Source organism: Ostrinia nubilalis, chromosome 3, assembly GCF_963855985.1.
Source record: "Ostrinia nubilalis chromosome 3, ilOstNubi1.1, whole genome shotgun sequence".
In the NCBI taxonomy this organism is placed as follows: Eukaryota; Metazoa; Arthropoda; class Insecta; order Lepidoptera; family Crambidae; genus Ostrinia; species Ostrinia nubilalis.
In genome coordinates, this window is record NC_087090.1 from 1,371,008 (window position 1) to 1,396,169 (window position 25,162).

Consider the following 25,162-nt stretch of genomic DNA (forward strand, 5'->3'; position numbering starts at 1 on the left):
AATAAGGTTTATTTTTAAAATTACAAATCTACTTTCTACAATTTGATACAACCCATCACCAAGATACAAGAAAGTATAAAACATCTATCTAAAACAAAACAAATTTATTTAATGGAATATTGACAATTTTCTTTTAAATATTAAATCGATCATGCTCTTAAATTATAGAGTAGTGCCTAAAGCTAAAGGAATAAATACATTTCACATTTATCACATAAATAACATCTATAATATTCATAGAAATACTAAACTACCCTTATCGACAGAAACACGTTTTGGTTTGCGTAGAGAACATTTTTTATGTATTTTTTTTTAATCTTAAGTGATATTTGTACAATAAAAAGTCTATTCTAATGCACACTGAAAGCTGTGTGACGTGTGATGTTGCGACAGTGGCGTCCCCTACTCTGGTTTGGTGTCTTTCTTCTTTTTGAGGAAGCAATGAACGCCTATGAGTGCGTTCACACTGCAACAACGTTAAATATTACTTATTTTAACTAATTTAATGTTATAATAAACCCTATCGCAATAAGAGCGTATTCTTATACGTATACTTAGTACCAACCGTGTCTTAATTAAGCTGTGCATTCATTGATTGAGTTTTCATTGTCCTTAAAAAGAGCGACATCTGTTACAAAATCTACAAAGTATTACATTACATCACTACTCTACTACCAACACAACTATCTACAATTTCCAGTCAATTCTGCCTAAACTTGAATATTTTTTTTTACTAAAGATAAGTTGATAATAGTAAGTAAACTTTATAACTTTCGTATCTACAGTATAAACAGTTGTAGCAAAATAAACAAATTATTTAAAAAAACGTGGTAATGTAACTTTTAATCCAATTGCTTTCTTATATTTTTATAAAATAAAATCAATGAACGTCAATAAATCATATCAATCAATCAATCATAAAATAATGTCAATCAATCAACAATATTAATTATGTTACTAGTTAAGTAAGTTGTGGAAGCAATAAACAAATTTATTTAATTTTTTTTTTCAAGTGAGAACTCATAATTCAAAATAGTAACTTGTTCCCAAATCTAGTAAAAATACTTCAAAAATTCTTAAAAAAAATTTTGAAAATATTTCCACCACCAACTAAATCAAATGTAATATCTACCATCTACCCCATAGTTTCGGTACTCACAGGAAGGCCAAATGCTATTTTTTGCTAGATGCGAGCGCGATGCCGAGCCCAACGAGACCGCCGAGCGCCAACACGGCGCCGCCTGCCACCGCCATGCCGATCAGACCCTCCTTCTCCATGCGTTTGTTGATCTGCCGCTGGAAACAACCGCCACAAGATTAGTGTCACGCACCACCGCGGCGTAGCGTGTGGACAGCGCCATCTCTTGGTTAAAAAAGGAACTGGGATATCTATCTAAGCGATAAACAAATTATTCATATCCGTGATAACTCCTCCAAGTAAAATTATGCTTGCTAGGAGTGAGTCCAACACAATAAACCAAGTGTAAACTTGCTCAATAAAAGTATGTGAATTTTTTCATAACTAAATTGCATAAAAATACAAGTACCTGATAAAGGACACGTAGAATTACAATACTAATTACAATAACGATAGCAGCACTTAATTTAGCACCATTGATATAAACAGCAAGAGAGTTCAGAAAAGAGAATTGGAAATAAAAGTTCATGACTGATTAATACAAAAATAGAATAGTGATTGAAAAACTATACACAATGCACAACACAATGCAATAAACTGCTTCTGTTTGATAAATAATACTATGGTACAACAGCACCTGTACAATGTACAAGAACTGATAAGATAATAATGACTGATATAAAGGACATCATCCATTTTGGTCCAAAATCAAAAGTGCCGGCCAAAAAATAAAAGTGCTGTATTCTGATAGAATACGTCCGCCTTAGCATTTATTACTATGGCACCAAAGCTGTAGCACCACTGTGCATCGTAGTATTTGAGTTCTAAAAATATATGAAACGACTGACTTTGATCTCAAATACTACGACGCACAGTGGTGCTACAGCTTTGGTGTCATAGCACAGAATAATAATAAGTACTACGTACAGAAGTTTTACTTCGCGAAGGTATTTAAAAAAATGTATGCTCAATGTCATTAACAATATGGTGTAATTTAGCTTGTTTCAAGAGTCAAGCAAGTTTGTCAGAAGTTTTGTTGACAAACGTCAGTGATCGGTACTGCACCGAAGCTATAGGGCTGACTTCGGTAAAATGATGTGACGTGAGGTGCCAATCTGCAGAAAATGGCGGAGGAAATACATGATTTAGCATGAATTATCATGAATAATATTAACTACTTATTTACCTCTCAGTGTCTTGAGGCAACTTAAAAAAGTACATTCTGTGTTTTTATTATTATTTAGGCAGTTAAATACTGCACAGTATTTAGTACACCATTTTCTTTATTTTTTTCCATCATACACAAGAATACGCGTGCGTGAGTCAATGTTCGCTCGTATGTGAGGCCTTGTCGAATAGTACTCTTGTAGGGGGCAATCGTGCGTGTTTTGTTTTCGATGTAAACTCGCGGAGATGAACAGGCCTGGTCATAGTAACAAATGCTAAGGCGGACGTATTCTGTCAGAATACAGCACTTTTTTTTTTATTGGCCGACATTTTTGATTTTGAACAAAAAATGTATGAATCGTCGATGAATTTTAGATCTCAAATACTCGACGCACAGTGGTGCTACAGCTTTGGTGCCATAGTAACAAATGCTAAGGCGGACGTATTCTGTCAGAAGACAGCACTTTTTTTTATTGGCCGACACTTTTGATTTTGAACAAAAAATGTATGAATAGTCGATGACTTTTAGATCTCAAATACTCGACGCACAGTGGAGCTACGGCTTTGGTGCCATAGTAACAAATGCTAAGGCGGACGTATTCTGTCAGAAGACAGCACTTTTTTTTTTATTGGCCGACACTTTTGATTTTGAACAAAAAATGTATGAATAGTCGATGACTTTTAGATCTCAAATACTCGACGCACAGTGGAGCTACGGCTTTGGTGCCATAGTAACAAATGCTAAGGCAGACGTATTCTGTCAGAATACAGCACTTTTTTTTGTTGGCCGGCACTTTTGATTTTGGACCAAAAATATATGAAACGTGGATGATGTCCTTTATCATATTATGTATACATTAATTTTGATATATTAATCCCATCCCAACTAATCCCAACTAATATTATAAATGCGAAAGTAACTCTGTCTGTCTGTCTGTCTGTCTGTCTGTTACGCTTTCCCGCTTAAACCTCGCAACCGATTTTGATGAAATTTGGCATAGAGATAGTTTGAGTCCCGGGAAAGAACATAGGATAGTTTTTATCCCGGTTTTTGAAACAGGGACGCGCGCGATAAAGTTTTTCTGTGACAGACAAAATTCCACGCGGGCGAAGCCGCGGGCGGAAAGCTAGTTTTGATATAAAATCAAAGATGTCAGTTACAAATCCAATACCAACAAACAAAAGCATAAAAATATAGCAGTTAGTCAGTTACATTTTTCTGATGCCAATAAAATTTTAACACATCTTTTCCTCTTCTATAAACTGACTTGTATATAGAAAAGGAAATTGCCTTTTTAGAGCATTAATTAGTCTGCTCATGCAACTTTGTTTGTCCATGTAAGGTATTTTTACAGTTATTCCCTTAGATTACATAGATATATGGAATCACAAAGCAATATAAAAGAAGCCCCTGGGAAATCTTGACACAGGGTTTGAGAAGCTCTGACTAATGAGAGAGGTGTTGTATTAAACATAGAAATTCATAAAATATAATAAAATTACCTCTAATGCCAAAACTTGTTGGTTCGCTGGTTCAATTTCAAGGAATGACTTAACATAGTGCAGTGCCTTGTTGTACTCCTTGATTCTTGCGTTGCCAATGGCAAGGTAGAACAGGTAGTCTCGTTTGCCATCCGGATGAGAGTTGAATAGCTCTTTCAGTAACAGAATACCCTGAAATACACAATCAAATCAAATCAAAATATTTTATTCAGTTTAGACCAATATTTTGGCACTTATGAACAACATTTAGGTACTGTAGAAGTCCTGAAGTTATTGTTGTGTCCTGAAGTAAATTTTGTATTTGGAACGAGTGTATCTGCCAAGGAGTTTTAGATTGGTTAAAAATTGGTTTGTTTAAACAACAAATAAAAAATAAAAAAATAAAAACACTACAATGTGAAATGTAATGTTTAGGATAAAGTATCTGTAAAATGTAGGTACAATTCCAAATAGAATGTCATTGTTGCATTTGATTCAATTTTCCTTCAAGATCTGTGGTAGGTATAAGATGATAATGACTAGTAATGAGACACACATAGGTTGTGCACTAACATAACAAAAAGAACTAACAAATAACTGCATATGTTGTAAAATTAATAATATTATGAAATTAATGTGTAATTGTATGCTTTACTCTTACAACTTAAACTATTAATATTGGATCAATATGACGTGGTGTTAAGCAACAAAGTACAATGTTGAATCAGACCTTCCTGATGTCGGTGGGGTATCTGCTGCGCACCAGGCACCACGCGTACTCAAACTGCGCCTTATGCGTCACTTTACCCTGATGCAGTTGTTCATGAAACACTTTCTCGAACTTCTACAGGACAAAAGAAATAATGAAAAGAAACAATGATTGCAAACAACGCAAGAAATGAGTCACGTACGCACAACATTTCAAAAATGCTTACTTGCAAATCTTCCGAAGATACAACTTCATCAAGAACGTCCTCCATAGTGATGTTTACAAACAATTTACTGAAAATACTAAACTAATTCGTATTGGACTAAATGGTGCATTATTTTTCCAAAACTATGGTACAAAAATCGAATCCAAATTTTTTGTCGGTGTGACATTTGTTTGACGCTAACTAGCTGTCAAGCTGACATTATTTTACTTCTTTTTTAGGCACAGGCATACTTTGTTCAGCCTATGAATACTAGTAGACACCACACAACAAAAAACAACTTCTATTCCTGAACGTTTCCTATATGTCACTACTGTCAATTTCCCAGATGTGATGTGTCAGTGTCAAAATTTCGTTCGTCACGTCAATTTCGTGTATCTTTTTCGGCACCCAAATTATTTTAATTCTTTGTGATTTGAGTGTGTGCTATCAGTTTAAAACGTTTCTTGGAGTTTTTAGTTGGTGCTTTAATATTTACCAATTTTTTTTATACAATGCAAAGTGTAATTAACACAGTAAAGGGCACCGCTCTGGGGGTGGCTGGGTATTTGACTCCGGTGCTCAAGGTTCGTGCAGCATACGTTGTTGCTATTCATCATTATCTTTGTTTACCATCCTTACAATGTCAGCTAGTCGCGCAGATGTGAATTATGTGCATGTTATCGCACACGACTCTGTTTACCTTTGCATTCCTAAACAAAGAGTTTAGGAAACTTCCCAATACCTAATTAATTAATTAAGATAATGTAAATTATCATGACCTAGTATTATTTATTTATAACCCTATTCCGCTATTATTTCTTTGTTGATAAGTAAAAGAACTTATGAATCTGTATTATTGAACTATTTTTTTTAATTTATTCTAAATTACCATTTTTCTACAAACTATTAACCACAATTTAATTTTAAACAGGAGTCCAAGTTCCACGAGACTGGTGTGCTGACCCCCGAGGAGTTTGTGGCGGCGGGCGACCACCTGGTGCACCACTGCCCCACCTGGCAGTGGGCCAAGGGCGAGGAGGCCAAGGTGCGGCCCTACCTGCCTGCCGACAAGCAGTTTCTCATCACTAGGAATGTGCCATGCTACAGGCGATGCAAACAGGTAGAAAATTATGTGAAATAAAAAGAAGTAAGAGTATAAAGTGTAATAACACCTATAGGGTTAGTTAGATTAGTGTTGTAGGGCAATCAATTGCCACACTTAAGCCTCATAATTAGGCCCAATGGCCTAATTACAATTTGTGGTTCCACCCCAGATGCCCCAGAAAGGACTACACAGGAGTTGCAGTGGTGGGAACGAGAGGTGGGAATAGTCCCGTATGCCCCAGAAAGCAAGCAGCCTGTCTAGGCCGCTACAGGCCTCCTTTTTTTTTAATGTCATCATCATCATCATTTCAGCCACAGAACGTCCACTGCTGAACATAGGCCTCCCCCAATGCTTTCCATGTTGATCGATTGGTAGCGGCCTGCGTCCAGCGCTTCCCTGCTACCTTTACGATGTCGTCGGTCCACCTTGTAGGTGGACGTCCCACGCTGCGTTTTCCGGTACGCGGCCTCCATTCCAGAACCTTTCTGCCCCATCGGCCGTCAGTTCTGCGTACTATGTGCCCTGCCCATTGCCACTTCAGCTTGCTAATAATACGTCGGGCTATGTCAGCGACTTTGGTTCGTTTACGGATCTCCTCATTTCTGATTTGATCTCGCAAAGAAACACCAAGCATAGCCCTCTCCATAGCACGCTGTGCAACTTTGAGCTTCTGTATAAGGCCTATAGTGAGAGGCCACGTTTCCGAGCCATAAGTTATCACTGGTAACTCACTGGTTTTTTTTATGTGTTAGGAGGCAAACGAGCAGACCTCCTGCAGCGACTATGGTGATTGGAGAATTTGAACCCCTATTGTAAATCCTTGAAGTTTCAAATCTTTTTTATCATTTTTGATTGTGAGTGTGAAATGACCTCTTATTTCTATTTGTAAAATAAATAATTTTCAGATAGAATATTGTGAGGACAAAGAGAAAGTGATAGAAGATGAACATGATGCAGATGGAGGTTGGGTGGACACACATCACTACGACAACACTGGCTCCCCCACTATAGAAGAAAAGGTAAATCAACACACTTAGTTCATCTGTTTACTATTTTTGATAAGTTGGTTGGTGATTACAAATTCTTATTTGTACATTTTTTGTTAGTTAATGACTATTAAACAATTGAGATGAATAACTTAGGAGACTATCTTTGGTACACAAAATAAGCACTGCATACACTGTTTTACACTTGTTGTTAAGTGTTCATTTAACTGTTATGTTAGAAATCTTTTTTTATCTGATGGCAAACAAATTAGTTTAAAAAAAATCTAATTAGTATGATTCTGTCACACGATTTCTAAGGCCTGGTTTAGACGCAGCGTTAATCGTGCAGGTACAGGGGAGTTCTCGTACATTTGCATGAAACCACTTCAGGGCCTCACCATAGGTAGCTTCACTCAGAAACCGCGCGGTTATCGCACGTGTGTGTGATACGTGTCTGAACCAGGCCTATGACTTGAAAATCAATAAATTCGCCATCAGGTGTGCGAGATGACGCTAGAAGCAGCGGACACGGGCGACAGCGAGCCGGCGAGCGGCGACGCGGACGACGACGACGACGACGGCGAGCCCGAGGACATGGAGCAGTTCCAGGAGTCCGGCCTGCTGGACGAGGTCGACCCGGTAAGTACTGGCAGCTAGTTTTTACCTATACTTGCTACGTCTCACTGCATTATCTTCCCCCTTGTTTAGCAGAAGAAATACTTTACGTATACTCGTTGCATTAGGGATTCTTCTTCGTTGCTAAACTCTTGCCAGAGTGGCCGTGGTCGTCACACCAGGTCCGGTGGCAAGCCTCACAATCCGTTGCCATTCCTCCCGCACTGCAGCCTTTCTTGTGCACTCGGGATAGCAATGGTTTATGCGGAATAATGTTGATGAATGGAACTTAGCCTCATGTCTGAAACTGAAACACTGAAACCTCCGCGTGTTTCCTCAGGTCGAATGGTGGAGCACACACTATAACAATGCTTAGACAATAATATTGCCTACTGCTTACTCACCTGACATTTGGACCGGGTTGACATAGACTATAATCACAAGTTGATTGAAACTGAAATAGTCTGGAATGTTGATTCATCTAAATCTAATTTATCATTGATGCACCAAACGCCATCACTCCTTTTTTTCCAGCTATGTTATTTACTACAGCAACTGTTTCTTCTCTAATCTAAATTAAATAAAACCAATATTGTTATAAATGTAACTAAAAACAGTATCTTAAGGGCTCAAACAAGCAATGGGAATAAAAACATCCAGGTTACAATAAAGATTATTTCCAGTCAACAGACCTAGCGCCGCGCAAGGAGCCGAAGAGCGCGGCGGCGGGGGCGGGGGCGGGCGCGGGCGCGGAGGGCGACGAGATCGTGCGCACGCGCACCTACGACCTGCACATCACCTACGACAAGTACTACCAGACGCCGCGCCTCTGGCTCATCGGCTACGACGAGGTGAGCTGATCCTGATGATGAGGCTTGATTTCTTTTTAAGCTGACCGGATCCTGACATACGTCAAGCGTGCGAATATACACTAGTTCTATGGACCGTATAACGGATGTATATTCGCATCGGTCACCGACTTCAGCCTAAGAGGAAATCAAGCATGCGTGGTTGGCCGATTCGGAAACTCTAGGACACAGCGAAAATTAGGGGCGGAAGTCTCGGCTCTGTGAGTTCTTTGACGTCGAGCTGGCATTGTGTAAGCCATGCCCTATGATGAGAATAAATATTTGGAACATTAGCAACATGCTACATTACAGATTTGGCAATTACATAAATGGAAGTAAGTTTCGCTTGTTCCCAACGAGTCACACTCAAACGAGTAACACTGTTACTCGTGTTTCTTACGGGATTTTTTTCCCAACGAGTAACAATATTACTCGTATGAGTTTGAGTAACTATGTAACTCGTTTGAGTGTCTCATCGTTGGGAACAAGCAGTAAATAAGGTTGTGTGTGTGTATAGTCTGGCCTGTGAGCACGTGTTGCTGTCGCGCTCGCACACTCACTGCGGGCGACCGTCGCACAGTTGCGACAGCAAAATAATTACGCGCGAGCGATAAGGATGTGTAGCTTGGGGTCATTGGACAAAATTCTACGTACTCACAGACCGGGCTTTACACGTGCACGTTTGTTACAGGACCGCACGCTGCTGAGCGTGGAGCAGATGTACGAGGACGTGTCGCAGGACCACGCCAAGAAGACCGTCACCATGGAGGCGCACCCGCACCTGTCCGGGCCCAGCATGGCCTCCGTGCACCCCTGCAGGTCAGCGCCATACTTGAAAGGGTTCTTTCAATTGGTCCTTTTGAAGCGGACGTTTGTCGTGCGTTTGCAAGACCGCACACTAACTTATTGGTAACTAGCTGACCCGGCGAACTTTGTTCCGCCTTAATGGCAATAAATAAGCAGACTTTTTTTTTATTTCGAACGGGATAAAAAGTATCCTATGTCCTTCTCCTGGCTCTAAACTACCTCCCTGACAATTTTCAGCTAAATCGGTTCAGCCGTTCTTGAGTTATAAGTGGAGTAAGTAACACGACTTTCTTTTATATACAGGGTGTTAGGTAAATGGGTATATGAGCCGACACTAGCCCATGTTAACATGGTCATATAAATGGTATGGTGAAGTTAGAAAATTGATATCTTCATTTTAATTATTTTATTTTTCATACAAATCAGATTTAATAAAATTTATTTTGGATGAAAATTAAAAAATTAAAATGATCATATCAAATTTCTGACTTCACCATACCATTTATATGCCCATGTTAACATGGGCTAGTGTCGGCTCATATACCCATTTACCTAACACCCTGTATATAGATATAAAGATTGTCAATTTTATTCCGACGCAGTTGCCATACAATTTACCATGTGCGGTCCTGCAAACGCACGACAAACGTCCGCTTCAAAAGGACTAATTTTAAAGAACCAGATTATTATAAGTCCGGCTCAAAACGTCTAATTTGAAAGAGCTCTAAGGCTCATCTCGTGGATCAACAGTCTCCTTGAATGCGTGATACTTGTTGGATGTTGGGTAGTTGACGTTTTGGGTATTACGGATAGTAAACGAGTCAAAAGGATAATTTATTTGAGCTATTGGATTTAATTGATAAAACACGACCAGTTGTAGTAATGTTCTCGCCCTTCAACTAATCTTAATAACGATGTTCAAAAAGTGTTATAAAGTAACATAAAAAGTATATTTTCTTCATCGGAACCTAGTTCATCTTATAGGTCGTGTAGTGTTCGGGTTTCGTGAGAAATCACAGTCACTGGCGATCTTCAAGTGCTCAGCTTGTCAGGATAATAATATCAATAAACTTCCTCCCACCAGGCACGCCGAAGTGATGAAAAAGATCATCGAAACAGTGACGGAGAGCGGCGGCGAGATGGGTGTGCACGCGTACCTCATAGTCTTCCTGAAGTTCGTGCAGAGCGTCATCCCCACCATCGAGTATGACTTCACGCAGAACTTCGCCATGAACTAGCCCCGCCCACTCAGGCCACGCCCACCGCACGCCACGCCCCCTCTGCGCCGGCGCCCGACGCATACGGGTATGAAAGAAACGGCTATAGTCGTATCGTATACTTGTCTGGAGTTAAATGTTCAGAGTGGATACACTTTCGTGCAAACGAGGTTTGAGTTGGGCACGAAACTGTATGCAGTATCTACTGCGGCATAGCTTTACGTGTAGCTAGCTTTAGGATATGGCGGGATTGAAGTGCACGGCATCTAAAGTAAAATTGTTTTTATTTATGTTTCCTAGACACTATCAGCAACAAAACAAACAAGGATTTAAAGCATTTGTGCTACATGTCACCTCAATAAGATAAATATTTGCTCAAGAAGTAGACGCTTTGAAATTTCGAATAAATCTTAACTTTGATGCTGACACATCTCTAGTTAATAATGAGGTATTGATACGCCCCAATTTTTATGGTAGCATTTATACGCACTTCCCGCCGTGTCCATATTATAGGCCAGTTTATTAGATTTTATACAATTACTAGTTGTCTGCCCCCTGGCTACGCCCGAATTCTGTTTTATTTTTGCGTGAGATTGAGAATCAATCTACATATATGTTACTCCGAATTATATCAATGCAATGAATCGCATCGCTTCGTTTCGGTGTGTTATAAAAGCACACTTTCATATTAACAATGAGGGCTATCGTTTTAGCGCTCACCAGTTGGCGCCACTGTAGAGTAAGGTCCTGTCACTTGCTAGTAGCGAAGACAGTGGCGCCAACTGGTGAGCGCGAAAGTGGTAGGAAGACTATCGCATTTCCACTCATCAAGATGGCGCCACTTTAGAGTAAGGTCCTGTCAATCGCCAGGGGTGCCAACTGTTGAGTATAAAAACGATAGCCCTCATTGATGTCTCCCATCAGGCCTTAGTATATTATAGGCCTGCTGATATGCCTGATGACTGTCCTAAGATATTATTCAAGTTCGAGGATAGTGTAAAATTGCCAGTACTGTGATGTTTACTGCTAAAACTTGTGTCTTCGTCACTCGTCTCGACTGCCCATAAAGTGGGAATATTAAATACAGACTGCTAATTACGGTGCCATAAAAGATGCTACATAAAACTGAAGTAACTGTCCGTTTTACTAGAAGATATTAAATAATAATTGTCGATTTACATAATTATTAATTTCACTTGCTCATTTTGGCGGATGCTGGCAGTTCTCCACTATGCTTGGGCCCTATTTAACACGTTCGGCTACTATTCGCATTAGGCCGAATGCAATTTTATTAACGTGAAGTCTTAGAACGGACCGTATCTTATGCAATGTACCTAAGTCCCAAAAATGTTAGCTATTGTAAACAAATTGTACAAATATTCGTATGTTGATCGTTATTTTACGTTTTATTTATAAGTTTTGCTTACAAGTTAAATATTTCATATTCATTTACTTCATATTTATGTTCGGCATTTAGTAAAAAGTAGACTTTCGGGATTATTATATTTATACGTGAACTACATAATCTTGAAAGTTTATTTTCGTATAATGAATCGTAAATTCTTTGTACCTATGTAAATATTTTGAACATTATCATTTGAAAGGTGCATTCCGTATATCGTATAATTGCAAGCACAAAAATTCTGTTCACGTCTTTGTGTATACGTCTCTCAATGTAATTCGGGACATTCCTAAAAAAAGACGAATAACAACCATGGTTGGACTTGGATTTGTATAGCTTCAGATTAAATGTCACGTACATTTAAAGTTATTAAGAACAAAATATCTAAGCACGCTAAACGTTTGTGTGAACCTTGCCAATATTTTATATATCAACGTGGTAAAGTAGTACATAATTTAAAGATTATCTTCATATCTGCGCGTTACAGCAGTACTTCATCGTATAAGATTATAATTACTCAGCGCTACAATGATATTGTATTATTTAAGTTTGAATAATTTTATATTCAATGAATTATTTTGCTATAAAGCGTCTTTTATTTGAAATTAATTCTATTTATTTTGTATTCCAGTGTTTATTTGTCAAATAAAAAATTAATAAAATTTCTAAATTCCTTTATTCATATACATATCACTTTCATTATGTACAAATCATCATTTCTCATAATAAAATATACGAATATAATCAGTACACATTATAAGAAAGCCCACTACATTATAAATACAATAATTCTCATTTTACATAGCAATGTACAAAATAATACACTACAGTTGCAACACAACTGGTAATAATATTAAACATTTCAAATTCACTATTTATCGCCAACAACAGGTCATTTCTCTAATATTAATTTTCGGTGACATACAGAATTTACTACTTATTCGAAGAGTTAGTTTATTGGCTATGTAATTATGAAATATTTTCGGAGGAATGTAGGCGCAAATTTTTATCTACAACAATTATTACAATTCTATGTTTCTATAAAACTGGTTGGTTGTGTATCCTTAAAAAAATTCAAGAAAACAGTACTGGATAGGTAGCACCCATGATGTGTTATTATTCCGAATAATTTAAAGCTGTTTTCAAAAGGTACATAACTGGGACAGCACGAAATCCGCTTAATTTGGTATTAACATTTATCTAACAATAATAAATCACAGAACATCTAAACGTAAAATCAACTTTATATTTTAATCTCGATAAGCGATCTATTCCCTCCCTAGCCAAACACCGCAGCCGTAGTTTATGCATATAAATATTTAAATAATAAGTAACGCGGCTTCGACGTTTGTGTAGGGTTGAAACTGTGTTTTGTATGTTCAAAATATCACTTCACATCCATAACCATAATTCTCCCATCCCATTTCAACTCCCCATTTCCCGTTTTCGTTATAAACTGTCATAAAGACAAATAATTATAATTTCATGCAATCATGCAAGTCGTATAAAATAGACACCCTATCCATTACTACAAATAAAACATTAATAATATCAAAGTAATTGGAATTATAATATTACGATGATAATAACTCAGTGCACAAAAGGAACTAACGAGATAATAATAGAATTCTTAATAAATAATTATCAGGCATTGATTATAAAACAATAAAATACACGTTTATTTATGGGCTGATTGGCCCACTACAGCACTGTTGTGCTACGATGATAATGGTTGGATTCCAACGCCGGCGACATACAGCAGATTGATATAGTTAAGATTTATAAAATGTATTTAGAAATTGCCGCCGGCGCCGGGTATCTAATTTTGGCTTTTCCCAATGAATGCAGCAAGCCCAAGTCTTATCACATGCACAATAGGTGACTAATAGATATGGTCTCTGTCTACCTAGCCTATGTCGACGATGCGGGATGCTGTCATTCTATTCGTCGATTTTACTATCGCGATCGTATAATGCAGAATATGTATGTTGTCAAGAGTATACATTGCATCGTGAAGCATCAAAGTAAAGTGAAGATGTTTGTCGTTTAATACTGTAAAAATACTCAAAAGTGAGAAGACTGAAATAGTCTAAAGTACAAACTGTTAGTTTTTTTTAAAGTAAACGCTAGAATAAAATTGTACTTTGCTTCCGATCAGAATAATGCAACTGTAGAGCATTTCGAATGTAAACTCATTAAAGTCTGTAATAGTCTTTTGAGATGAACAAACAATACAAGAGTCCGAGTGAGTAACAACAATCTATTCATTATCTTTGTTCTCAATTGTCATATTAAAATTCATATTCGATCGGGCACGCACGCCTATTACTGTATGACAATATCTGTCAAGACCTATTCCTAACTTTTTGCTACTGATAATCTATCGTAATCCGTTTAGTTTTATGATTCTGTTTTAGAATTTAGGTCTCTTCTGCCAAATTTTCGATTATCTTTCAATCAACAGTATACCAACGTACGAAATCCTTTGGCCAGTGAAAGACAATCAAAATTAATTAACTCGTATTAAAATATCGTACTCATTAAAGTGATACATTTTTATTTACCTACGTTTATAAATTACCATGTAAGTAAATATGTCAAACCCGAGTATTCGTACTTGAAAGTTGTAGAAATAATTGAAGCTTTCAGTCCATCTAGTTTTGTCACTGCTACATGAAATTATAAAACATTGTGATAGCCACAACTGAGTAGAACATTGGTGGCAGTGTTGTTTTCAGAATCGAATACGAAAAAGTCATCTCATAGATATAATTAATTACGAACCAAAGTAAGAAGACGTCAAGTGGTTAACGGAATACCTTCGCCATTTAAGGATAAAGGTATAATCACGGTAACTATTCGTGTTATGCCTCGGCCGCACTCATCACGATAACCCGAATATTCACGTTATCGCGTTATGTGTAGCCAAGTATTCGCGTATACTTCGGTGCTATTTTGCATAATCGCAAGAACTTCGCTCGGCTGTCGCCCGAATGTTATCGCGATGTGTGTGGCCCAGCCGTTAACGCGCTAGTTTTCGTGCCATTGAATAAAGCAATCGTTATAGCGTCTCATCTCAACCGAGCTACAAGTTGGAAAGGTATGTATGTATACGCGCACGTGTTAAAGTTACAGCCAGAGTGAACGAGCACGAATTTATATGACTTTCGTCGTGTCGTGAAAGGTCAGACTACCGAACGTTGCGCTTACGTCGTGCAGCAGTCACAAGGGGTTTTACGGAGAGCACAGATCATGAGAATATCTAGAATATGGTGTCATAGCTGTTCGCCTTAAACGCAACGTATTGCCCGGTTTCAACTATAAAGTTAATATTCCTTTGGAATAGAGTTTCAACTATAAAGTTAATATTCCTTTGGAATAGAGTTTCAACTATAAAGTTAATATTCCTTTGGAATAGAGCAACAAAGAACTGAGCTAGCGAGATGTCACCAGCAGCAACACTGTGTGATAAAAAGAGATGTGTGATGCCGTCGCCGTTTTGCAACTATTTGGCAGTTCATTGGCACGCTAAAAATATGAGCTCTGATTTTTTAAGATTTTACGTGAGTGAAATGGTGGATGTTTATGAGAAATAGTGCTTGAGAAACGTGGTGACGGGTTCAGTGATTGATTTGTTACAACAGTGAAATAATTCTGACCACTGACACACCAATGACATCCAGTGTCATCCATCCTGAATCGATTTCGTTTGACAGCTCGTGGTTGTTGCTCTATTCCGAAGGAATGTTAACTTTATGGTTTCAACACACACTAGGCTACATCTCCGAGTATTGAAAGTCCATACTTGTTATCACTTGCTGGGCATGCTGGGCAGGTGGTGCATTGTTATCACTTGCTGGGCACGAGCGCGACGAGGCGGCGCAGCGCGAGCGCGAGCAACGTGTCGAGCGGATCGAGCGCGCCGCGTTGAAGCCACTTGGGTATGGTGGTGCGCGCGTTACACGCTAACGGAATACATTGAGTATTGAAAGTCCATACTTGTTATCACTTGCTGGGCATGCTGGGCAGGTGGTGCATTGTTATCACTTGCTGGGCACGAGCGCGACGAGGCGGCGCAGCGCGAGCGCGAGCAACGTGTCGAGCGGATCGAGCGCGCCGCGTTGAAGCCACTTGGGTATGGTGGTGCGCGCGTTACACGCTAACGGAATACATTGAGTATTGAAAGTCCATACTTGTTATCACTTGCTGGGCATGCTGGGCAGGTGGTGCATTGTTATCACTTGCTGGGCACGAGCGCGACGAGGCGGCGCAGCGCGAGCGCGAGCAACGTGTCGAGCGGATCGAGCGCGCCGCGTTGAAGCCACTTGGGGATGGTGGTGCGAGCGTGCCGGAAGCCCAGCTTCTGCAGGATGTAGTCCACGCCGTACGGCTCGATGGACTTGCCCGCCCACGAGAGCAACCTGGAAGAATACCGCCTCGTTAGAATTCCTTTAACAATAGGGATGATGACTGGGTAATGAAATCGAAATTCTATTTAGTCCGTCAGACAGATAATTAGAAAATAATACTCATATTTTTTATTTTTTTCCATAATCGAATAATTACAGTATTATATTGAGTTGAAATGTCGCGTGATTTCACTTTTGAGTAAAAATTCTACTCAAGCGTGACGTATCGCGCCATTTCAACTCGATGGCACTGTTATTATTTAATTATGAAAGAAAATAAAAAATATGAGTCTAATATTTTCTAATTATCTGTCTGACGGACAAATAATTGAAATTTTGTCATCTAAAGCCTGGTCCGTGAGCACGTAGAATCCTGTCCAATGACCCCAAGCTACCCATCCTTATCGCTCGCGCGTAATTATGTTGCTGTCGCGCTCGCACACTCACTGCGGGCGCGCGTCGCACAGTCGCGACAGCAGGGTCATTGGACGGGATTCTACGTGCTCACGGACCAGGCTTTAGCCTATTCTTAAAATTAATAGTTAAACTGGTTCCGTCGTCTCCTCATCTTCGGCATCTGAGCACTAAGGTAGTGTGCGACTCACCGCACGGTGGGCTCGAGGTGCCAGGTGACGCAGCGGTAGTCGCGGTAGTCCTGCGGCGGGCCCTCCGCGCGCCCTCGCCCCACGCGGCATCTGAGCACTAAGGTAGTGTGCGACTCACCGCACGGTGGGCTCGAGGTGCCAGGTGACGCAGCGGTAGTCGCGGTAGTCCTGCGGCGGGCCCTCCGCGCGCCCTCGCCCCACGCGGCATCTGAGCACTAAGGTAGTGTGCGACTCACCGCACGGTGGGCTCGAGGTGCCAGGTGACGCAGCGGTAGTCGCGGTAGTCCTGCGGCGGGCCCTCCGCGCGCCCTCGCCCCACGCGGCATCTGAGCACTAAGGTAGTGTGCGACTCACCGCACGGTGGGCTCGAGGTGCCAGGTGACGCAGCGGTAGTCGCGGTAGTCCTGCGGCGGGCCCTCCGCGCGCCCTCGCCCCACGCGGCATCTGAGCACTAAGGTAGTGTGCGACTCACCGCACGGTGGGCTCGAGGTGCCAGGTGACGCAGCGGTAGTCGCGGTAGTCCTGCGGCGGGCCCTCCGCGCGCCCTCGCCCCACGCGGCATCTGAGCACTAAGGTAGTGTGCGACTCACCGCACGGTGGGCTCGAGGTGCCAGGTGACGCAGCGGTAGTCGCGGTAGTCCTGCGGCGGGCCCTCCGCGCGCCCTCGCCCCACGCGGCATCTGAGCACTAAGGTAGTGTGCGACTCACCGCACGGTGGGCTCGAGGTGCCAGGTGACGCAGCGGTAGTCGCGGTAGTCCTGCGGCGGGCCCTCCGCGCGCCCTCGCCCCACGCGGCATCTGAGCACTAAGGTAGTGTGCGACTCACCGCACGGTGGGCTCGAGGTGCCAGGTGACGCAGCGGTAGTCGCGGTAGTCCTGCGGCGGGCCCTCCGCGCGCCCTCGCCCCACGCGGCATCTGAGCACTAAGGTAGTGTGCGACTCACCGCACGGTGGGCTCGAGGTGCCAGGTGACGCAGCGGTAGTCGCGGTAGTCCTGCGGCGGGCCCTCCGCGCGCCCTCGCCCCACGCGGCATCTGAGCACTAAGGTAGTGTGCGACTCACCGCACGGTGGGCTCGAGGTGCCAGGTGACGCAGCGGTAGTCGCGGTAGTCCTGCGGCGGGCCCTCCGCGCGCCGCGCCGCGTTCTCGCCCCAAGCCGCGCGCGCGCCGCCCGGCATCTACACAAAACCAAGCGTTTTTAATCAAATTCACTGGGAGAGTGAGAGAGACATTCATTTTGTATTGATTTTCCTATACATTTACTGTTGATAAGCAAATTATTGAGATGAAGAGGACAGTTCACACCGTGACATAACACACCGTCCTCCATTAGATTAGCAATGTTGTGAAGTGTTTGCAAAAAAATATTTAACTTCCATACGTTCACTGGAAATCATTGTTTTGCGCCAACACGAGAATTATAGCTCTAGTAGCGCTAAATTCAGGAAGTGCCTGAGGTATAGAAGCGGCACAGAAGGGTGTCTGTATTACAGACGTTTGACATTAGCGAAACCACAGATTTATATGCTCTGTCACGTCGTAATATTATGTCAATGCTCCCATCTCCCGTGCCGCTCCCATATCTCAAGCACTATCTGACAGTGCTTGAGTTAGCGCTAGAACTATAACACAATCATATCGAAAGCATATAAAAAATACTTTTATTCATTACTAGCTTTCCGCCCGCGGCTTCGCCCGCGTGGAATTTTGTCTGTCACAGAAAAACAATATCGCGCGCGTATTTGCTCACCGTTTAGACCTACCCTGGACTACGACAAACATTTTAAAACCAAAATCAGCTCAATCGGCCCAGCCGTTCTCGAGTTATAATCAGACTAACGAACATCAATTCATTTTTATTTATATAGATTATGATCAATGAAATAACTAAACAATAATGTCACTCACCAGTCTATCCTTCTCCTTGATGTATGAAGATATGAGATCGTGGAGGAACAGGAACGCCTCGGCGTCCACCGACACGAAGATGTGGTCTTCGAACTCCGTGATGAAACTGCATTCTACTACCGGCTTCTCATCTATAACGAAAACAGAAAAAAAAATTAAATGGTTAAAATAATGGTTATCAGAAATCAGAATACAATTTGTTTATTAATGTGACCTTGATTCTTCGAGCCGGATATTTTTTGACAACTGATACGTACCTCGCGGCGAAGTATTTTCTACCGTAATGTGACAGTTGTATTCACATTAATGCACATAATCATGTGTACGCACAATGGCCCGATCAGGGGGCTTAACATGGAAAAGCACGACATTTGTATGAGATACGTGTCGTTAGTTTCCACGTGCGTTCATAGCAATAAGAATTTTTATTTTATTTTTATTTATTTGTAATACACGTATAATAATGTAAAGCGTTATATGTACCAGAGTAAATACAAATGAGTAGATCATCTTCATAGAAACGCACCGAGCGCGGTTTGTATGTGAGCGCGCCAATATACGTATGCGGCGCGCACGCACACACTGACAAAATTCGGCGCAACCACGACTGTGACGCCCGTGCGTTTCTATGAAGATGACCTACTCATTTTTGTATTTCGTTTGTATGTACTATCCTGTATCTCATATAAAATCAGGTATGATTGAAGTGTAATATCTGTTTTGTTCCGCATAAAAAGTGTGGTGTTAGTGTGTACCGTGCTCGCTGGGCGGGCGCGGGCGCTGCAGGTGCTGCGTGCGCAGGTGCAGCTGCAGCGCGGGCAGCGCGAAGATCACCTCGCGCACGTGCGCGTCGCCGCCCGGCTCGCGCTCGTATAGTGTGTACAGTTAGTGTGTACCGTGCTCGCTGGGCGGGCGCGGGCGCTGCAGGTGCTGCGTGCGCAGGTGCAGCTGCAGCGCGGGCAGCGCGAAGATCACCTCGCGCACGTGCGCGTCGCCGCCCGGCTCGCGCTCGTATAGTGTGTACAGTTAGTGTGTACCGTGCTCGCTGGGCGGGCGCGGGCGCTGCAGGTGCTGCGTGCGCAGGTGCAGCTGCAGCGCGGGCAGCGCGAAGATCACCTCGCGCACGTGCGCGTCGCCGCCCGGCTTGCGCTCGCGCTCCCGCTCGCGATCGCGCTCGCGATCACGCTCCACGCTGCCGGAGCCGCCGCCGCCGCCACCGCCGCCCGTTTCGCGCTCCAAGGATGGGAACAGCTCGATTGCTGCCAAATGAATATTTTTTGGTTTTAAATAAAGCCACGTTCAGATGATGAGCGTTCAACGCGCGTTTACAACTACATGAATTTCATTCTCGGAGTACACATGCTAACGCGCGCAGAACGCTCATTATCTGAATGTGTACTAAGGCAAAAACTTATTAGCATCACTGCCTAATATCTAAATATTAAAAGTATCTGAAATAACATGCAAAAAGAAGAGCAAGGAATTTGTTATAGTAAACTGCAGAAACTGTAAATTGCTGATTCTTTCAAGGATTTAGACCGTTACGCGTTAGGCAATTCCCTTTGCTTCGATGCTTAAAATTTTTAAATATTTTTAATTTTAAGGGTATGATTTCGTAGGTGATTCCATGCAGCCTCAGAATAAGACGACGTATCGCTGCGACGTTTGAACGAAATTTACGTCTTTCACTACGAGGGATATTTATTAATTGAAAGGCTTTGTTAAATGTAAAATGTAAAATTATATTGCTTCAAATAAAATAAATTACATTTCGTTTTGGTAGAAAATTCAAGACAAAAGAGAAAAGTGACAATCGATGAAAAAACGCAAAAAAGTAAAAAGTATTTTCTAACCGGCCAGGCGCGCGACCAATGAGTTTGGTATGCAACCTTACAATTTAATTTATTAGTTCTAGGTCATCAAAACGGACCTGAACATTTCCGCCCGCTAAAGGACATAATTCCAGAATGTCCTTTACTTACTTTGTTAAACAAACAAGAAACAAACAAAATTCTAATCCATACTATACAATTCAAAGTTAAAGTTAACTATGTACACGATAAGCTTAACCAAAATAAACTTCCTTGCCTTCAGCGGGCATAATAGTAACAAATACTACTAAATAGTTTACGTAGCACATACTCTTAACTAAAACATACTTACTCATTCTGATTAAAAAATTAATAATAAAAATTTAACTTCAACTATACAAAGTTTTGTGAAGATTGCTACAACAAAATATCAATCATAAGAATTAAAGTTATTTTAACATACACATCATATTTACATTTCAACTTAAAATTACAATAATTAATTATTCCGCTAATGGAAGCACACAAATTTTGGACACAGGTCTTTTGATCAAATAATTTTGTGTGAGAACAGTAACCACTCGGGTGATCTGATCAGGGCCAGGATATTTCTGCTCGACTCTACCCAACAAGCCAACAACCACCTGCCAGGAGACATGCCATCTACTTTGATCAAAATTCACGTCACCCAGTTTATTTAGTTACCTTCGGCATCTTTTTCCTAATATACACTACAGCTGCATAACCTGTTTTTGACACATCCGAAACCATTGATTTGGACTTGTTTATCAGAAGTTTTTGTGTATAACCAGCGCAGGATTTTCACATTCTTCAATGCACTCAAACTATCACGGTAAGTACACCATTTGCTTAATAATTCGCTTGGCAGCTCTTCATCCCAGTCAATACCAGCCAACCATAGTTGTTGAAACATCGTTTTTGCTACAATGATGCTTGGAGCCAGCCAGCCTAGCGGATCAAATAGTCTACTTATATCAGATAAAACTCTTCTTTTTGTTACAGGTTCTATTAGAGCAGCAAGATCAACCGAGTACTGAAAGGAATCAGTACGTGGATCCCAGGTAAGTCCCAAGATTTTTGTTATATTTGCATCCATTTCTATCTTGATACCTTCATCTTTGTCTCTTACATCTTCCTTTATTTTATGTAGTGATTCTATACTATTACTTATCCATTTTTGTAACTGAAAGCCACCCTTCGCTAATTTAGCTTTTATTTCACTGTAAATTGAATAACCATCATCTACATTTTCAGTTCCTGTCATGAGGTCATCCATATAGAAATCATTCAGAATGATTTCCTTTATCCTTGGAGATTCCTGAGCTTCATCGTACGCTACTTGCTGCAACGCGCGAACTGCTAAAAATGGCGCGCAAGCGGTTCCAAATGTAACCGTTAGGAGTTCGTGCTCTTCGATTTCCTTTTCAGGATTATCTCTCCACAGTATACGTTGAAAAGACGTATCTTCTCTGTCTACGAGCACCTGTCGATACATCTTTACAATGTCGGCTACTATGCAGATAAGATGTTTTCTCCAACGCATAACGATGTGTCGAAGATCCGCTTGCAGGGTAGGCCCTACCATCAAGTTATCATTCAAAGATATTCCATTACTACCTTTGCAGGATGCATCGAATACGACACGAACCTTTGTCGTTGCTCTGTCTTCGCGGATTACAGCATGATGGGGTAAGTATAAACTTGTTTTATTAACTTCCTGCTTCGTTACCTTTACCGTGTGGTTCAATTCTGTATATTCATGCATCACTTGACTATAGTCAATTTTCAATTTAATGTTCTTTAACAGTTTAGATTCCAAACCCTTAAATCTCTTTTCAGCTATTTGTTTAGATCCACCTTCTGCACAGCTTCGAATATCATCCTTGAACGGCAGTCTGACTACATAACGACCACTTTCATCACGTCGTGTGGTGGCTACGAATAACTGTTCGCATTTTACCTCTTCTTCAGACAACATCTTTTTGGCCACACAAGGTTCTCCTTCAAGCTCCCAGAATTTCTTCAACATGTCATCATTCTCCATACTTACATGCATAACTGTAGTGTTAGTAAATGAATGGAAATCTGCTTCAACGAGTCCAGACAGTATCCAGCCAAAAGTCGTTTCTTGTGCTAACACCCGGCTAGATGCACTGCGTTCGATACCTGCTCTAACTACTTGGCTGTATACTTCAGCACCTAGCAGAACGTCAATTTTATTTGGCTTATAATATTCCGGATCAGCAAGGTCTCCTATTGACAACCCTAACAAATCTACAGGGCATGCTTCTACTGATGGAAGTAGAGATGTTATTGCCTTTAAAACGTAAACGTTAATCTGCATGTTGAAAGTTGGATCAAACCTCGACTTTAAGTGTAAAGTCACGTATGATTTAGACAACAAAGTATTGTCTCCCCCTACACCTGTCACAGTGTGTTTACTAAAGTTTTTCTTTAGTCCTAAGTACTGAACCATTGATTCAGTTATAAAAGAGCCTTGCGAACCTTGGTCTAACAAAGCTCGCATATCACGGTAAGTGCCATCCCTCGACTTGGCTTTAACCAATGCTGTTGGTAACAGAACAGTTTCTTTACAATTTCCAGTCGATAAACATGACACAACTTTATCATCAAGATTTCCTACCTTTGTGCTTGAATTAGCCGATAAACCTTCCGCCCGCATGGCAGAATTGACGCCCTTCGTCGAGTTATCCCCCATAGATTGCGATAAATCGCTGGGATGCAACAATGTATTATGACGCTTTTTGCAAATATGGCATCTGAAAGTAGTTTTGCAAGCCTTGGCAGGGTGATTATTGTATAAACAAATAAAACACAAACCTTTCTCCTGAGCAAAACACCGGCGAGCTTCGTTACTTTCCTGTGCAAACTTTTTACACTTTGTAATTTTATGGCTATCGTTACAATAACTGCAAGTTATACTATAAGTATTATTTTGTGCATGATACGAATGTGAGCTTTTACTTACAGCCCTATCAGAACTGGTCCTGTCTTGTAAGTTTTCTAAACAACGGAATCGGCTCGTTAAAAACTGAGAAAACTGATCATAAGTTGGCAATTCATCAGTTCCGACTGATGAAACATTTAACTCCCATGCCTTTTTAGTTTCTTTATCGAGTTTTCCGCCGATTAAATGTATGATAAATATATCCCAAGAGGAGATATCTACCCCTAAGTTTTTCATGGATTCTAAACAATCAGAAGTTGTGCTTAATAATTGTTTAATTTCCTGAGCCGATTCTGTGTTTAGACATTTTTGATTGAACAACCGTTTTAGTATATTGTTAGCTAAATATTTTTTATTATTATACATACTCTCAAGCTTTTCCCAGCTGCTCAAGTAGTTTTCAGCTGTAACTGAAATATTTCTTAAGAGTTGAGCAGCATCTCCCACAAGATAAGCTTTCAAGTAGTATAATTTTTGTGCTGAATCTAAATTATGATTATTATGGACCAGTCCTAAGAACAAATCTCTGAAAGTTTGCCACTCTAGGTACCTACCTGAAAACGTGGGTATTTTAATTTCAGGTAATTTGAACTGCGTTGTTTGCGGAGCTGATTCTTTATGTGATTTGAAAGTAGGCAATGAAACTAACATGTTTAATTTCTCTTTAATATGTGACTTGTAGTCCATGTACAATTCCTCTACCTCGTCAAACAAATTGTCTTTGTAATAATCAGACTCTTGCAGTTCATCCTCGTCAATGCTACTGACAATCTCTTGTTGAGTTTTAAAAAAGACTGCCCAGTGCTGTTCTAATGTCTCCAACCTAGTTTCAAGATAAGCTTGACTTAACCTGTCTTTTGGACATTTTTTGAAATTAGTAAAAGCTCTTTCGATTGCAGCCTTAGTGGCCTCTTGAACCTTAGCTAATGGTTCCATAGTTGACAAATAAAATCAACAATATACACAACAAGTAAAATAAAAATACAAAAATACAAACGCACAGCAGCAAAATATACAGCTAATAAAACAAAAAACAAGTAAACATGAAAAAATGCAACGTTAGTAATGTAAATGTTCAATGTTAGTTTTCAATCTTCTTTCCGTTTCAAAGTAAATAATGTTTAAACTACTCACGATTGCACTCTCACAACACACACTTGGAGATGATATTACGTGCACCATCATCGCTCCTAGGCGCGTACTTCTTACTCACGCTCGCTTTGCTCGTTCGAATTTAGCGCTCCCTAGCGCTCCTTGGCTGCCGCCAACCGCTGCCAACGACTTAACTGCTCCTCCCGTACGTTTATTATCCAGTCTCCATCCAGAGAACAGACCCTTCCACTGCTGTGTGGACTCCGAAATAGCAGCTTGCTATCCAGTTATTACGTACAGGCGGTATTCCACAATGGACTACCGAAACTTCCCTACCACTTTCAAAGCCAATCCGACTCGTAGGACCATGAACGAAATTTACGTCTTTCACTACGAGGGATATTTATTAATTGAAAGGCTTTGATAAATGTAAAATGTAAAATTATATTGCTTCCATGGACCTATAAAAAAAGTCGGACGGATTCTCATCAACAAAATACTGTGACATTAGGATACACCAGCTTGCCTGTACGTACAGGCCGGCACGCACACATTCACACCCTGATACACCACTTCGAGTGCAAACTTCACACAGTTGACACATTTAGGCGGCGAAAAAACAATACGAATACGACATGTCTTGTGTGATGAAATTGTGTAAAAACCG

The 25,162-nt window shown here is 40.8% G+C and overlaps 3 protein-coding genes across 3 annotated transcripts in view; 1 reads left to right on the forward strand and 2 right to left on the reverse strand.

The window, feature by feature from the left end:
* Positions 1-89: 89 nt before the first annotated feature.
* On the reverse strand, positions 90-4,907 carry LOC135087356 (mitochondrial fission 1 protein). Its single transcript, XM_063982141.1, has 5 exons — positions 4,723-4,907; positions 4,518-4,631; positions 3,809-3,979; positions 1,160-1,296; positions 90-466 (listed from the first exon to the last, which is right to left on the reverse strand). Exons 1-4 carry the CDS (start codon positions 4,765-4,767, stop codon positions 1,174-1,176), a joined length of 453 nt encoding a protein of 150 aa, XP_063838211.1. The 5' UTR covers positions 4,768-4,907; the 3' UTR covers positions 90-466; positions 1,160-1,173.
* Positions 4,908-5,070: 163 nt separating this feature from the next.
* On the forward strand, positions 5,071-10,348 carry LOC135087422 (ubiquitin-like-conjugating enzyme ATG3). The gene is made up of 7 exons (XM_063982187.1): positions 5,071-5,285; positions 5,633-5,821; positions 6,712-6,825; positions 7,291-7,431; positions 8,091-8,258; positions 8,947-9,074; positions 10,147-10,348. Exons 1-7 carry the CDS (start codon positions 5,214-5,216, stop codon positions 10,298-10,300), a joined length of 966 nt encoding a protein of 321 aa, XP_063838257.1. The 5' UTR covers positions 5,071-5,213; the 3' UTR covers positions 10,301-10,348.
* A 1,990-nt stretch (positions 10,349-12,338) lies between these two features.
* Positions 12,339-25,162, reverse strand: part of LOC135088093 (bridge-like lipid transfer protein family member 1) — a 78,858-nt gene continuing 66,034 nt past the window's right edge. The window contains exons 69-77 of the mRNA XM_063982981.1: positions 19,639-19,862; positions 19,359-19,470; positions 18,604-18,734; positions 17,757-17,873; positions 17,404-17,618; positions 17,168-17,296; positions 16,932-17,060; positions 16,696-16,824; positions 12,339-16,102 (exon numbers count right to left, since the gene is read on the reverse strand). Coding sequence (XP_063839051.1) covers positions 15,919-16,102; positions 16,696-16,824; positions 16,932-17,060; positions 17,168-17,296; positions 17,404-17,618; positions 17,757-17,873; positions 18,604-18,734; positions 19,359-19,470; positions 19,639-19,862 — 1,370 coding nt within the window. The 3' untranslated portion in view covers positions 12,339-15,918. The remainder of the gene's footprint in view (positions 16,103-16,695; positions 16,825-16,931; positions 17,061-17,167; positions 17,297-17,403; positions 17,619-17,756; positions 17,874-18,603; positions 18,735-19,358; positions 19,471-19,638; positions 19,863-25,162) is intronic.